The 16,198-nt window shown below is 36.7% G+C and overlaps 1 protein-coding gene and 1 long non-coding RNA gene across 4 annotated transcripts in view; one reads left to right on the plus strand and one right to left on the minus strand.

Annotated features, from left to right (window-relative positions):
- The window catches only part of LOC135939548 (suppressor of lurcher protein 1-like), a 213,717-nt gene that overhangs the window by 63,861 nt on the left and 133,658 nt on the right, over positions 1-16,198 (plus strand). For all 3 annotated transcript variants that reach the window (XM_065484014.1, XM_065484013.1, XM_065484015.1), the window contains exon 4: positions 6,198-6,378. In XM_065484014.1, coding sequence (XP_065340086.1) covers positions 6,198-6,378 — 181 coding nt within the window. The remainder of the gene's footprint in view (positions 1-6,197; positions 6,379-16,198) is intronic.
- Positions 10,774-11,319, minus strand: LOC135939550 (uncharacterized). The gene is made up of 3 exons (XR_010574749.1): positions 11,212-11,319; positions 11,064-11,115; positions 10,774-10,999 (listed from the first exon to the last, which is right to left on the minus strand). It is a non-coding gene; the product is annotated as an uncharacterized LOC135939550 (long non-coding RNA).

Consider the following 16,198-nt stretch of genomic DNA (forward strand, 5'->3'; position numbering starts at 1 on the left):
AAAAACGAATTAAAATTTAAAGTTTGTTTGTCATTTTTTTAAACATATCAAATGGCATCACCATTCATTTTTAATTCGATAACTTTCGATCTCTTATGTGCTTAAGCTCAACACTGTTGCTTTGAATTTACAAAATTTTCTAATCGTCCTAATTAGATTTTTTTACAGGTTTACGGTATAGATCTTGACTTAATCAAAGTTTGAGGCCCAATGAGGACACGCATTTTTTTAACTCTTTCTTGGATTTAAAATGCAAGGGAAAAATCAAATCAAAAACGTTATTCTCCGTCAGTATATAAGAGTAAATTTTTATACTTTTGATCTACTGCTCCAGAAAAAAATCTGCAAGGATCGTTCTCGTTATTCAATTTTTTTTTCTTCAAAAGGAAGGTATGCACAACCTCCTTAATATGATTATTTTTGGAATCTTAATGATGGGAGGAGCACCAATGACGTCACGACTGAATGTCTCGCTTCCACTTCTACTGCGACAGCTCGATAAAGGATTGATTTCGTTCCGATGCAATAATTATTCTGTTTCGCATTATATCTCATTAGTTTCAAAAGAGTCATTATTTCTTGCGCCATTCATATCTGTTGCAATAATTAATACGGAACTGATATATTTCATTTAAAAGAAAGCAGCTTAAAAGATTTTAATTTGATCGTAGATATCATCCGAAAAATAATTACACGGAGTAAAGCTATGGAATTTAAGTAAGAAAAGTGACTTTTACAATTAATGCAATGTCAACAGATGTAAATTTTTATTTCGTCATTTAGCTGTAGCACGTGCAACTCGCAATTCCTGCCTGCAACATTTTTCTCAGAATAATATTAAATTAATTATACCAAAATTTAAATGAATTAAAAATACGATAAATGAACTGTCCTGGTATTTGTTTCCGATTTTATCAGTTCAACAATAAGGATACTTTTTTGCTATTTAAAATTTTCAAAAATTAAAATTTAAAAGGTCTAAACTAGAAAAAAAATCCCCCCTTTCTCCTCCTGTTAAATTTTGTAGCGGTTTCAACTCGATGGGTCTTGCTCGTCTGCAATCGCGTCTCTCGAAAACGACGATCGAAGCAAAGGAATCAGCGAGCCCGGGGCAAGTAGTTGGCGTTTTAGGCGGAAAGTTTTGGCCCGCGCGTTCGAGTTGGTCTTTTTGCGTTGCCGCGAGAGAGAGAGAGAGAGAGAGAGAGAGAGAGAGAGAGAGAGAGAGAGAGAGAGAGAGAGAGAGAGAGAGAGAGAGAGAGAGAGACGACTCGATCCCGCTAATGGCGCTGCAAGTGAAATATGGCCGGCTGCTCGCTGTGCTCTCGCGATAATTGCTGCAGCATGACTGGGCGCCCTTTTTAATTAGCCTCATTTGTATCGCACCTTGTAAACAGCTATAGCGTCTTCGCACGCTTGCACAACTTTCGATTTGTCTCTTCGCTTCTCTTTTTTTGCGCCGACTTCTGGCGCCACGGGGGAGTTCATCTCCGTCTAGAAACAGAAAAATTGAATTACTCTCTTGTGAATGGAGTAATCAAATAATTCCCTGGGGGAGAAACAGAACTGGATGCCGAGATACTTTTAAACGGTGTATTTTCTTGGAAGTTGTACGATTGAAAAATGAATTTTCAAGACTATTACCTAACATTTCCAAGTGTCACGAACCATGCGAATTTTTTGCCAATTATGTTTTGCGTCACTATATATGTTCCTCACTATTTCGTCTATGGAGGAATTTTTAGCCTGAACGTTTCTATGGCATGCAAGACAAAAATGCTCAAGTCAGTTTCATTTTTTTTTAAATTATTTAATGTTTTTTTAGAAAATGGTTTATATTAATGGATGATATTTAAATATGATTGAAATTATTTGTAAAATAAACTTAATTAGTTTATCATCTATAAAATCCAAAAGTTGTACAATTAATTGTAGTTTATCTTTCTATAATTTATTTTAAATAAAATTAAGCCAAAGTTAGTTTAATTTTTTATATTTTTATTTTTTATTTTTTAAATTTTTATTTCAAATTATTTATATTTCTTTACAAAAGATAAATTTATGTAATATATTATATTTTTAGATTAATTTATTTCATCTTTTCTCCATATAAATTTTCAGTGATGCGATTCTATCCTTAATTTGATTAACAATAATTTAGTCTATAACTTCGAGATTAGCTTCTACTAAAGTGAATTCTTCTTCTCGACTTTTCTGCGACGAATGGTCGCTTGTCTTTTCACATTTTTTATTACGATTAATGTATATTTTTCAGTGAGTAACTGAATAATAAATAAATGAAACATTAAAAATTTTTCGTTGCTCTTTTTTTAATTTTGGGGATTCTTTGGGCAGTAATTAGGGTTGGCCATTTATTCGGTTTCAGATTCTCTTTTTGACACATAAAATGACCTAAATTTTTAGCTTCAGAACATTAAATAAATCTGGTTAAATTGGAACCCAAATTTGATATAAAACTGCCAAAACAATATAATGTAAAGTCTAAATTTCCTCTATTTGAAGCCATCTGTACACTATGAAACAAGCGGGATTTGTATCAACTGACAGAAAATTAATAAATTTTCTAATAGAAGTTTATGATAGAGGTGGAGTTGTTTTTATAACTTATTAAAATGTTTTCTCAATTCAACGAATAAAGTGTGTTTGCTACGCTATATGGTTCTAAAAAATCGAAAAAATGGTCAAATTTAGTATATTTTTTTCATATTTTCTCTTTAATTCAATATACTCATAAATTAAATTTTATCTTAACCACAAAGCAATAAATTATACTTTTTTATCTCATTTTAAGTTCTACCAATAGTCCACAAAATATATTTATTTTTAACTAAACTACAATACGTACACAATGTGCAAGAATCAAATCACAAGATGGAGTAACAGTTAAATTTCTATACTGAATTTTCCAAGTTTATCGAAAAAAAATGCTTGCCGAAAACGATTTTGCTTGATTTCGATTCCTCTCTCAGCGATTCATCATCCAACGGTGTGTTAATCATAAGGCTATTTTCCCTCCTGGAGAAATAAATCTAGATTTTCAATGAGGAAAAGTGTTTTCCGTTTAATTGATACACACATTTTTACTCAGTAACTTAAATGACAACTCGGAAATTGAATTTGTAATCTAAAGAAATTTTATTTAATTTCATTTTTTTCGCCAAAACGGAGACAATTCTACCGACACAACAAGTAGTAGACATATAAATGATTCACCTCTTAAATGTGAAAATTGATGGAGGTGCATTTTCGACTTTGGAATCCAATATATTTCTACTTTATTTAGATGAAAATTCTTCTTAGTTAATCCTCAAAAGAAATTTCCCTTATTTTCCAAATCAAGTGTACAAATTTAATTCCGAGCAGACAGAAGAAAGGCTTCGTTTGCATTCAACTGAATCGGCGGAATATCTCCTAAGAAATCAGCAGTAAATTAACTTTTATGAGTCATCCGTTCTTTAGAAGAAAGAGATGGTATATCTGGCGCTGTAATTTATTACCTTTGCCGCCTTTATCTTTCTCTTTCTCTCTCTGCCTTTGCTGGTGGTGCCGGTGCCGTGAAAGATGAAATATTCAGGCTGGAATCAGGCCTGATTGAATGGCTCTCGCTTCCTCTGCCGCACGCTAGCAGCCGGTGATTGATGCGGATCATTGGCAACCAGAGTCGCGCGCGTTAGGAAATTAAAAGCCATTCTTCTTTGGCCCTTTGTTATGTATTGGCTTTCGGATTTATGCGCCGCGCTTTTATACACACACACTCGCGCTCGTTCGTTTGAATTTTTCACGCTGCACTGCTTTTGCGCTCGTTAGCCTTCTCTCTCTCTCTCTCTCGGCGCAAAACGGACAGGGCTTAGGGAACAGAAAAAGCTTTCCTCTCTCTCGTGCCGTGTATTATGCGCCAGCACTCGCGTTTGCCCAGCGAAATTACCTGCAATTGTGACATCTTCTCCCGAGAGTTTCCGCTTTCGTGAGCAAAGTCGGGTTTGTTATTCGTCAGATGGAAAAACTGCATAAAAGCAATTTCCCCCTTGTCCTTTAACAAAAGACTACGCTTTCGTAAATGCTTCGGCTTAAATGAAATGAAAATATGTCCAACTAGAAGAATATCATATGGAGAGATTGGTGGAAATGATCCCAAATGATTATTGAAGCTTATAAAGACGTTCAGAAATCGATTAGCGATATTAGTTTGTGACTTAAAATAAGATTTTCACTTTCTTCTAATATTTTTTCACCAAAAGCAATACACATTCAGTTGTTGAACAAGTGTAAAAGATATACATTTTGTATAAATAAAGGAAATGACTTAACCCTCCTGTGCGAGTCAGGACGACGAGTTATGTTTTAGTTTGGGACAAATTAACTTCAATCTTTTCCATGACTGTGCAGATAAGAAATATTTTAACCTATAATAACCTATAACCTTAAGCAAACCCAGGCAAAACTAAAGAAATTTAAAGTTTTCTTTTTCTCTGTTTTCATCTTGTTAAGTGTTAAATATATAATTTATTTATTAAAATAAAAATATAATTGTAGAATATTACGTCGGAACAAATCTTTAAATTTAGTACATAGAAACAAATACATTAATATAATTAATAAAAACAATTAACAATAATGGTGAAAGATTTTTAAACCAAACTTAATATTGAATATTGGTTTGTAACTATATAAATGCCAGTTAACATAAAAAGCACAAAAAATATTATTTTACATTTTTTTAGTTGATATTTGGCATTGTATCTTTCTTTGGGAAATCGCTAGGAATTTGCCTTTTTAATTTTAACTGAACAAAAATCGAATTAATACAAATGTAACGAGGATAATCATTGATTCGATTTAAAAGTAATTGCAAAAATGGAACTTTGTTCACCATCCCTTTTGAATTTAATGGTTTAAAATGGGCTTTTATTAAGCAACAATAAATAACATTTTGTGCGTCTTATTGTAGCTCTGGCAATTGGTCCAATAAATTTTTAGCTTGCCGATTTAAGCATTTTCCGTCTCTACATTGTGCAAAATCAATTTAGGACCGAGTAAAACTTCCGATTTTGTCATTCGCATTATTTCGATACCTCCCAAAGATGGGCGAATTGAGAGCTAAATTTCCCGAAGTTTGAAATAAATCAGGATCTTTAGAAAGGAGACAGTGCTTGAGCTTTGAAATCGAGTTTCTCATAAATTTAAACTTATTCGTTGAAAATTTCCTCTCTTTCGCAATTTGTATTATTTTATCTTGTTGTACTAAGAATTTTTCTAAATTGTGGTAAGATCCTCTTCTATAATTTTCCCACGTCTTCTATTCTTAAAAAATAATGATGTCTGGAATTGAAAATTGGTGCATCAAATTAGAAACCAATGTTGAATTATAAACGTTTATGTTTTCGCATTACATTTGAAGCGAAACGCTGCTATCAAGATCGTTGCGAATGTTGAGAATAGCTGTCTGGCACGAGGCAATCTGCTTTTTGCGCGGTGATGGTCAGCTTTAACAATCCGCGGGCGCAAGTGGCGTCGGTGGTGGCGGCGGCGGCGCATCAAATATTCAAACTCTCATTGTTTCTCGGCATGTCAAGCAATTTCAGCAGAGCGCCCGAGCCGTCTGCTTTTGTGCTGCACGCGAAAAGCGCTCAAAACGCACATAAATATTTGACCAACGTCCTCTGCACGCCGCGCGTCCAAATTATTTCTCTCTGCTTCGCGGAAAAGAAATTTTTGCCAACGTCCCACGCGCTCCAACGCACTCTGACGCGAATTAATGCGTTTCCAGCGTAGCGTCAAAAAGCAGCGTTTTTCGGCTGGAAACAAAGGCTGAAAGAAATTCTTTTCAATTGGGGCCAAACTTGAATGAAGCTCGATTAGAGCCACTGCGAAAAGATAAAAAAGTAGGACAGATTTATCTCCTATTCACATCGAACGCCTTTTTATTTTCCTGATTTATGTCACGCAAGAGCGGTTTTCGTTTTTTTTTGCGAACTTTTCATCCTATTCATTCGAGAATCAGATGAAAAACATGCTACATTAATTTGAACTCTTGGCCTGCTTCATTCCCGATTTTGATCATTTTGATGTGTCGAAATCACTTTTCCAGCTGAATTTACGTTTTTACCCTATTTTTCCTAATTTAACTTTTCAGACCTATGATTAAATAAATCTAACTATTGTAATTATTTATGTTTTAGCGTGCGAGTGTATCCACTTCACTAGCACCTTTGGAAAGACGTCTGGCACGTTCAAGAGCCCAGACTTCCCACGCGCCTACGACTCGGGTATCGAGTGTCTGCTTTACTCATTCGTCGCCCGCCGGGACCAGATCGTGGAGCTCTCCTTTCGCTCCTTCGATGTTCACAAAACGCACCAAGAGTGAGTACAATCCCAAAATTTAAACAATTTTCAGTATTCTAGCAAAAAATGGATTATTTTTTGCACGTCATTAAATTTTTACTTAAGCAATTTAAGAATCTTGATTTTAATTGCCAAATATTCACTATATATCTACTTACCATGAATAAAATATAAATTTAAACACTTAACAATTTACAAGTAGCTAAATAAATCTTCAATACAGTTTTATCTACTATTTGCTTCAATTAAATGCTAAAAAAAATTAAAAGTTCTTATCAATTGATATCTTAAGTTAGTTTATAGTGACTCGGATTGCTCAAATTGCCCAACGGTCTGGGAGGCGCACCGGCGCCGACTCGCTACTTGCTGGTTTGCACCTTTCCAGCATGCGTGATTTGGCTTCACGGGACGAATGTCTAGCGTTTCAATGCAGTCCTCGGTGCGGAGGCAAGTGGCCCTTGAGTGGGCTGGGTTCCTGAAATGTGCGGCCTGGTGCGCCCATTCAATCCGTTCGCGGTGTTATTGGGACCCGGGATTCAGCATTCGTGCTAGTGCAGTGCGCGCCCTTCCCGGTCCTCGGAGGACAGGGATAAAAAGAGCAAAAAAAAGTGACATAATAATAAAATTATTAATTTGTCTCTAATCATTAATTTTATTTTTTCTTAATATATTTAAAAAGTCACTTGTTTTCGCCTAATGAACGCATTAATCAATTTTCACCTACATATGCGTTGACAGTAGAGAACAAGAAAAGTTGTTCTAAACTTAAAAAAGTGTTTTTCTTCGGGTGAGAGTTCAGTTACGCGATTCTCGCCGGCGTGTTTGAGAACGGCATTAAATTATATATATGTAGAATTCTCTGGGCTGCGCGCGTGGTCTTTGCGAAGTTTTGTATTTATGGCTTTGCACTCGTGTTCGCAACTCGCCGAGGGCTTAATGCCCCGACCGATGATTCATTCGAGTCCAACTTGGCTGCGGTCGCAATGGATTCGCCGCCAGCGCACGTGAAAATCGGCTCATTATGCTGATAACACGCGCCGAGCCAAAAGTTTGACTCCGCGCGCGCGTGTGTGTGTCTCCAATGTAAGTAAACAGCAAAGAAATTTTTACAAGAAAAGATATCTAGTGATTTACACAAGAGGAAATTCTCAGAATCATCAAAGGAGAATTATTATTCTAAGCGTGGGGGCCTCTTTCTTATTTTTGTTGAGTATTTTTTGGTACCTTTTGTTCAGAATGTTGCACCGGGGGCCAGGTTTCGATCTATGTTGGTTCCCGCCTGTCAGAAATCAATATTATGGCACCGAAATAATGGAGGCCGGCCAATCAGGAGACAGTTCAGCGGCCAATCAGAAGCGTCAAAAAGAGGCGTGCCAACCTAATTATTTCATTCCCACGTATTTTGCTACATTTCAATTGGCCTGATGTGCTTTCTAGTGGTCGATTCGCCAATTACCGGGTTAATCGGTTGTTAGTAAAGAAATAACGACAAAAATATTCACTATGCTGAAGATGTTTTCTTGAAAAAATTTCCAAGCCAGTTTCCCGCCGTACTCTACCAGACGCCATATCTGCGCGTCGCGCAAATCCGGCCCCCGGGGATGCAACGTAGGAAGTGATTTAAAAAAATACCGTTTTAAATAGTCATGGGCTCACTTCAATCCTATCTTTTAATTAAAAAGAAAACCTGAATCAACAAGTGTTGTAAACTGCGTTGGTTTTCACACTTTTGTTGAAAAGACTCTTTTGTTTAGCAATTGAGAGAAAGCGTTTTGTGCCATGCGGCTGTCAGCGCGCACGCGAGAACAAGAGCGCAGGAAACCCACGGCGCGCGCAAACAAAAACACGCAGCCCTTGTGTGTGGAATAAAGCTTTTCTCTCTTTCTCGCACTTAATTAAGCCTCTTTCTTCCTGCTCTTTCTCTCCTTCTCTCTCTCTCTCTCTCTCACGCGCTTAAACGGCGCCGAACAGGATCAGCGCGGACGCTTGTTAAGATATTTTTATTTGCATATCATCTCGTCTCTGCTCTCGCCTGCTTCTCTCTCTCTTCGCCGGCAAAGTCGACAAGGCGAAGAATAAATGGCTCTCTCTGCACTGTCGCGGCCGTTTTTATCTCGACTCCCGGCGCTGCATTTGCTGCTGCTTCTGCGAAAGAAACGAGAGAAATGGAGCACTGCATATATCTTTTTCAATTACCGCCTCTTCACGTCGTGCGACTTGGAGAAAAGAAAAATACTTTTGCATCGCAAGTTTTCTTTGCTGGATTTGTCACATGGCAGTTCACTCGCGAGCTCTCCCCACCCTTAATTGAATGAAAAATTTTCTACACTTGAAAGAATGTTTCCTTAGTTTAGTAAAAAGTGGATTGTTTATATGAAATATTTTTTTTATCAATTTCTGGCAGTTTTATTTTAAATTCACATTGATTTTAAGTACAATAAATAATACAAATAAGGATAGCCCAGGCAATTCAATGAAAAAATACTAATAAATAAGTACTTTCATATTTACAAACCAAATTTTTATGTAACGAATAATTGACTTCGCAAAGTTTCAATCGCTTTGATTGTATCCTATTTATATGAAATAATAATAACTGAGGGATAACCAATTTTCTTCCTTACAAATCACAGTTGAAACCTGGAGCTAACGAATATAGAATATGATGCCGAAAATTTATTTTACTCCGCAACGCTGTACTTATATTTCATCCTCTCTGTCAATAAAACTCGCTCGTGTTTGCAGATACGAAAAATTTGGCTCTCGTTGTCCGCTCCTAATCGGATTTGTTGGTCCAACCACGCAATTGAAGCCAACCCTATCGTGCGTGTCCCTTTTATTGCTTTGTTTGCATCGAATGCAAATTTATTCAGTGCCAGCCGTGATTTGGCAATCAGCATGGTGAAACCCAACACCAAACACTCACACCTTTGAAAACGCTGAATTTTTCAGCGTTAGCTAGAACATTTGACTCTGAGCCGTAATTTTTATCAGGCGTGTAATGAATTATGATGTATGTTAGTTTTTTAGTTCATCAGGCTCCCATATATCGTATTTTTCTTGGGTCAAACAGGAGTGAATCTTAAAATACGTCATCAAGTTAAAAGCTGTTTTTTTTTGCAAAACCTGCATAATAATAAATTAATTAAAAAAATCATCTCTTGTTATCACTTAAAACAAGCGAGAAAGCTGCGTCTAAAAAAGGTTATTAATCAATACATATTTTTCCTGTATATTTTAAGAGAACTTTAAAAAAAATTACACCGCATTAAATTTACCAATTTAAATATTAATATTTTTTCACCACGATGGATCGATCATTATTATAGCTTCCAACTAACCTACTTTTGAGGTGAATTTGTCGGCCGAGTGGATTGAGAGTAAAAGGCAGCATTTTAGCGCGAAATTTGACGCGAAATGTGGGGTCTGAGTGTGGAATAAAGCGCTGTGTGCGCAATTTCGCGACACGTGCTGAACAATGAGCTTTTTAGCGCCCTCACAAAGCAGCGGGAGCGACTGCATTATGACCGCAGCGCACTTCACTCCGGCTGCTGCTGCTGCTGTGCTGCTTTTATTCAAATGTGCATCACATGCGATCGAGTGCCTCTGGCTGCACTTGTCTGTCTGCATTATGCACTCTGCCGCAGTTTCTTTTGACCGATTTCAGACGAAAGCCGTGCATCTCTCCGCCGAAGTGATAATTCATGTTGGCTTTCAGAGTTCTTTGCAATATAAGTAGGTACTATAAGCCGGTTAGAGCTGAAATGGGTGCCTCTGATTGCTTCTCTTTATTTACGACCTTGAATAACAACTGGCTAGAAAATCTTGTTAAGAGATGATAACACATTTTCCTATTATTCCCATTGCCAAAATCGCGATATTATGGTTACTGAAGGAATTTAATGTTGTTAAATGACAGGTAGAAATTTAAAATATTTATATTTTTTCATTGAAATGGTTCTGGAATTTTCGGCATTAAATAACAAGATTTTGATTTACATCCTCTTCATTGCAAAATTAAAAGCCGCACAAGCGGATTCATCAATTATGGTATTTATAGTTTCTTAAATTCTCTATCATCTGTTTATCATCTGTACAGACTGTAAGCTACGATTCTGTGAATTCATTCTTGTGGCACATATTTTTCTGTCGCCCACTTTTCTAAAATTCTTTAAACAACACAACAATTTCAATCATAAATGGAAAGCTCTTTTCGGATTGTTCTAAAAGTGAATATTTTTTTGCACAAAGAGGCCCATGAGCATCAGCAACACACGTTGACAAATGATACACAGCTGATTGATTAAAAAATTCAAACAGCAGTTCAAAATTTCTACTATTTTCGTGAAAATCGTTTTTATTATATTTTTGGATTTTTATAAAATAAAACAACAGCGCAATCGTATATTTGATCTATATACCATTTAATTATTTACCAATACATTTAATTTTCTTCAGTTTAATGACAATAATGACTAAAACTGCGAAACAACAACATCAGGATTAGATTTTTCCCAATCATTTACGGGCTGTTATGTACCGATGGCGTCCATAATGATGTCTTCCTCCTGCTAAAATTCTAGTGATGGATTTCGGTCTGTAATTCGGATTGTGAAAAGGCACCCTTTCTTGGTCCATGCTAATTTAAATCATAAGACGTGGAATATACATTTATGACACAATGGAAATTTTAATTCCGTTACCGTGATTGAAGTTTACCACCGGGTGCCTCATCAGCGCAGCCAGCTGATGCGTCTATGGAAAATTAAAATGTTAATTACTAAATTATCTTTCAGTGTTTCTAGAACCATTTTAATTAACACGAAACGAAATTTTAAATGTTAGTCAAACCTGAGATGGTGGCGCCAATGATCAGGAGAGCAAAGAAAATGCAAAGTGTTCCACGCGAAACCATGTTGCGTTTTGTATTTCAGCTAAAAAAGAACAATCCGGAAAAAATCTAGCTTGAATATACAATCTGTAGCGTAATCTGCATCCGTCAAAAGCAAGATATTTTTGGTTCAATTCGTATCGACAACTTTATCTAATCAAAAGTTGGAAATAAATCAATAAGATTGTGCCTATTCGCCTGGTTTTTTGGTTGTTCAGCTAGCTTGAAGAATTTATTTGAAATTGAGTTCATTAACGCTCTTTTAAAGGTACTTTAGAACAGACGAAATATCAAAAATCCCCAAAGATTCAATCTTTCAAAGTATCGAGACAGCAAGTTTTTGAGTTTTTTTTAGAGAAAATATAAGATGTCGTACAAAAATATATTAAAAAATGTCATGAACATCATAAATGTCTTTTAAAGCTGTAAAAATCGTATTTATTTGATTCAATAATGAAAATCAGACGCATAAAAAATATCCATCTTTTTTATTTCTAATTTTCGTTTTGACCCCTTATATTTGGAAAAGGGAATCCACCGAGAAACTGACAGTGAGTCAAACGCACCGGCTTTAATCTTCTCCAATCAATTGTCGCCGTGTTTCCAAAAGTGTGTGTCGGCAGATAATCGCGTGGCCTGCTGCTGCTGCGCTTCCATTCTCCGCTCTCGTGCTCATCTTGCAGGTTCACTCGGCGAGCACAAAAGCAGTCATCAGGTCGGGGGGCGGACGGCGGGCGGCGAGGGGTGCGTGCAAACGCAATCTCATCTCGCCAACAGCCACTCGTCTTCATCTGCATGCAAATAGAAAAAGACTGCTGCGCTGTGTTTCGCCATATTTACATGAGCTCTCGAGGAATCCAGCTCCTCGAGAACGCACGCAGGCAAATACATTCTGCCAGCCGGCAGATTCCATCTCTCCTCGTCGCAGCAGCATTCAGCACAACGCGCCGCTTCCCGACCGACAAAAGATGCTCTCTACGCGACGATTTTCGTGAATTTGAACTTTGTTCATGCTGGAAAAACACAACAATTTATCTTAAATTGCATCTTTCTCTGGTACTAGTCTTGTTTTTGCCAACAAATTGTTTCCCCTGAGAATTCCCAATTTTATTAAAACAGCTAGGTTCCTTTTTTTATTTACGTTGGGGATTTTTTTAATAGTTTTCGTGAGTGGAATCTAGAGTTGAATTATTATTAATCCTTTCAGTCAGTAATTATTACAGAAATTCAATAAAATAAATATAATTAAAAAATTAGAGCTCAAGATATTCTCATTTTTGTAGACATCAAGAGGCCCTTTTCTCCAGAAACAGGATGGTGCTCTAACAAAAATTAAAAAAAATAATTAAGGCCCTCATTAATCTCTCATGGAAACAACCACTCGAATTTTTAAATTAATATAGTTAAAACCAGCGGGGTCCAGATGTGCGGTAAAATTGGTTCCCACTGCGCAGATCCAAGATGGCGTCTGAATGTGGGAAAAAAGCTCTCTTTGGATTCCCGTACGAGTGTAAAGAGTTTGTTTTTACGGTCCAAAAGACACAATTAGTATAAGTTATGCAAATTATGTCATAGTATTGACCAAAACTTGGTTCTTTTCGCGCATTTTCACGTAACCGTTTTTTCCCGCCATACTTCACTGGACGCCATATCTGCGCGCCGCACAAATCTGGCCCCCGCTGGTTAAAACCAAGAGATAATTAGAGAATGATTAATTTCTACTATGCCGCTCTCTTAATGAATGTGTTAAATAGTAAAAAAATATTTCAAACAAGCCGTTTGAATGTATTAAAATTAAGAAAATGCGTTGTTGCACGTGCGTTAATTTAAACTCGCTCTAAAAGCCCGCATCAATCTTTCACGCAGCCGTAAAATCCGACCGCCGCAATCAGTCTACTTCGAGCCCAGCATGCCAAACTGCCTCTTCCCTGATTTTACCTCTCTTGCTAATTGGAATGAAAATTTAATTCACTTTGCCGAGACGCATTTTCCTTCTCTGGTCACGAACCGGCTGGAAACTTTGGTTTTATCGGTGCATTACTTTACTTTGGTGCAATTTTCTTCTCGCCAAACGCAATTTTTGCTGAGACAGGGCGATCCGCCAAGACGCAGAGGTTGAGATTTTTTCATCGCATCGCTGTTTTCTCGCTTGCATTTTAATATGTCAGAGTTGTGCTGTAGTGACAGGTGGGCTAAGTGGGAAAAATGGCACACAATGGGCGCGCAGCTGCCGAGCAAATTGAACACCGCACCACGCTTTTAATCCCGCTGAGCCCGAAATCACTATATGCACAACTTCGCTACAAATTGAGCACAGATTGGGAGGCTTAAATAGAATACAAAATTCTTAAGAGAACAATACAATTCGGTAGTTAAATTTACGAGCACGAAATTTATCGTTCGTCACTTAAAAAGTGATTCATAATTTTAATTCCAAAATTAATTTTTTTATATTCGCTTAATAAGTAACAAAATACAGGTGGATTTAGAATTTTATCGATACCTTTACATATATATGCTAGCTCGAAATTTTGATACCAAGGGAATTACCAAGAAAGAAGTATAATATATGAATTTTACCAAATTATTTCTAACACTTCAAGATGTTAGCTGTAATTTTTTATTTTTTTTGTCTTTAAAAAATTATGTTTATTTATTCAAATTATTTTTTAATTAATTTATAAATATTCAAAACAAAAAAAGTAATTTAAAATTAATATAAAATAAAGTTTCCTAGCTTTAAAAATTATAAACTATAATTTGGCTTTAAATATACGTGCAAATTACTTAAAGTATTTTAAAGTTAGTATTTAATTTTTTGTATTGACTTATTAGAGACATTTCTTGCGTAAATTAAACTGTTGTAATGCTGGGAAAAATTTTTAATTGCGTTGGAAATGATTATATGTGAATAACATCAACTGTAATGGCAAAGGCGTTGCTGATATAAAATAGTTTGCCATTAATTTGACCAATAGCAAAAATTTATAAAGAAACTCATAATCTCTACGAAAACAGAATAATATTTTATTTTCCTGACTCATTGTCAGCAAAATTTCAATGAGACTTTTTGAAATAATTTTTTCGTTATAGAATCTTCTTTCACCAAAAGAAGCCAAATTTAAAAAATTGTAAATTAAAAATTTCTATAGTGCCCAGAATAACAAGAATTCCTTTCCTCGTCAAATCGCTCAAAACCGAGTTCAATAATATGTTCTTGAAGTGCAGTAAACAAGTGGTAAAATATGCTGCATGTTTCGCCTTTCAATTTCCGACTGGGTCTGGTTGTGTTTCTGTTCGGAAACGAATATATAGAGGAGAGGCTGCGTGGAAGTGCGTAAAGGTCTCGATCGCATCTCGGCCGCACTATAATAAAGTTTTATGTTTGGCTGGTGGAAAGGGTCTCTCTCTCAGTCAGCAGACAGCTCGGCGATCATCCTCCGCTGGCGTCGCCGTCGCCGCCACTCGCTCGCTCGCTGCAGCCCCGCGGTTTATTGCCCCGCACTCACTGGCTCAGCGTGTCACGCGAACGTCTGAATACATTTCCCTCCTCTCAACAGACGTGCGCAACACACCTTTCAAAAAATACGCATCGAGATGATCCGCCCGGCTTTGCATAGCATGCACTGTATTTCCAATTTGTTGCTTTCGTTGTGAATTCTTCTTTGCTGTGCACGAGAAAGAAAAATGAATTGATAGACGAATTTTTAGGGCTGTTTCTCAAAAGGATATTATGTTTAAAATCTTAAAAATACACATATTTTAATTTTTTGCATTTCCAATATTAGAGAAAATTTCAACAAATATTTTTAGAGCAGATAAAATTTCCTGCGTACATCCAGTGATGTGACGCATTTTGTGTTCGGTATGTTTTTTTTAGTAATCCAAGCGAAAAAAAGCGTCCATCATATATATGTTCTGCCCGAGAGCTGCATTGTGCGTGACGCATAATCCGCCCTTCATTCGTCCATTCGTTCGAGCCGGATAAAAGAGCCTGCTTTTCAATTTTTTTCCTCCCGTTCATAAAATAGCAGTGTACTTCAATATTTATTTGATACATCCTCGGCGTGTTTTGCTGCCGATAAAAGTCGGCGCAACTCTGACAAATTGGCCTCGGAGAGCGACGTTTATTGTATGAAAAATTCATTTATTACGCACGCATGAATCTTGCATGAAGTTTTGCACCACGGCCCATTTTAATTCCAGTTGAATATCGAGTGGCGCGCGTTCGCCTCTCATTTGTAAGCTTTGATTGTAAGCAAACACACGCAACTCACACGCCGAGAGCTCTAATCGATATCGAGGCTGCTCTCAAATTTTGTTGGTTTTCCTGGTTCGCTTCGTTTGCTCACAATCAGATTTTCCGTTGAATTCAGAACTGAATGGACGATTGAATGCCGTTGAAGACGGATTTAATGTTCTAATTATACGACAGGAAGCATACTCAACTGCGAATCGGCTGTTTCCAGTCTATTCTCATTTAATTAAGTCATTAATTTTGTCTCTTTTTGATCCTACAGAGCAGCGGGGGCCAGATTCGTGCGACGCGCAGATATGACGTCTGGTGGAGTATGGCTGGAAAAAACCGTCACATGAAAATGCGCGAAAAGAACCAAGTTTTGTGACATAATTTGCATTACTTTTTAACTAATTGTGTCTTTTGGATCGTAAAAACAAACTCTTGACATTCGTACGGGAATCCAAAGAGAGCTTTTTGCTTCCCACATTCAGACGCCATCTTGGATGTGCGCAGTGGGAACCAATTTTATCGCACATCTGACCGCCGCTGCTACAGAGTGAAATATAACGACGATTTTAGAAGCATGAATTTTAAAAGTAATCGATTGGGCTGGAATTTTGTAAAAAAAATATCACTCGAAAAAAATTTGAAGCACATTTAGACTTTTTGAGTTAGTCCCAAACCAATTTATCGATAGCTATTTAATT

Source organism: Cloeon dipterum, chromosome 3 (assembly GCF_949628265.1).
Source record: "Cloeon dipterum chromosome 3, ieCloDipt1.1, whole genome shotgun sequence".
NCBI classification, from domain to species: domain Eukaryota; kingdom Metazoa; phylum Arthropoda; class Insecta; order Ephemeroptera; family Baetidae; genus Cloeon; species Cloeon dipterum.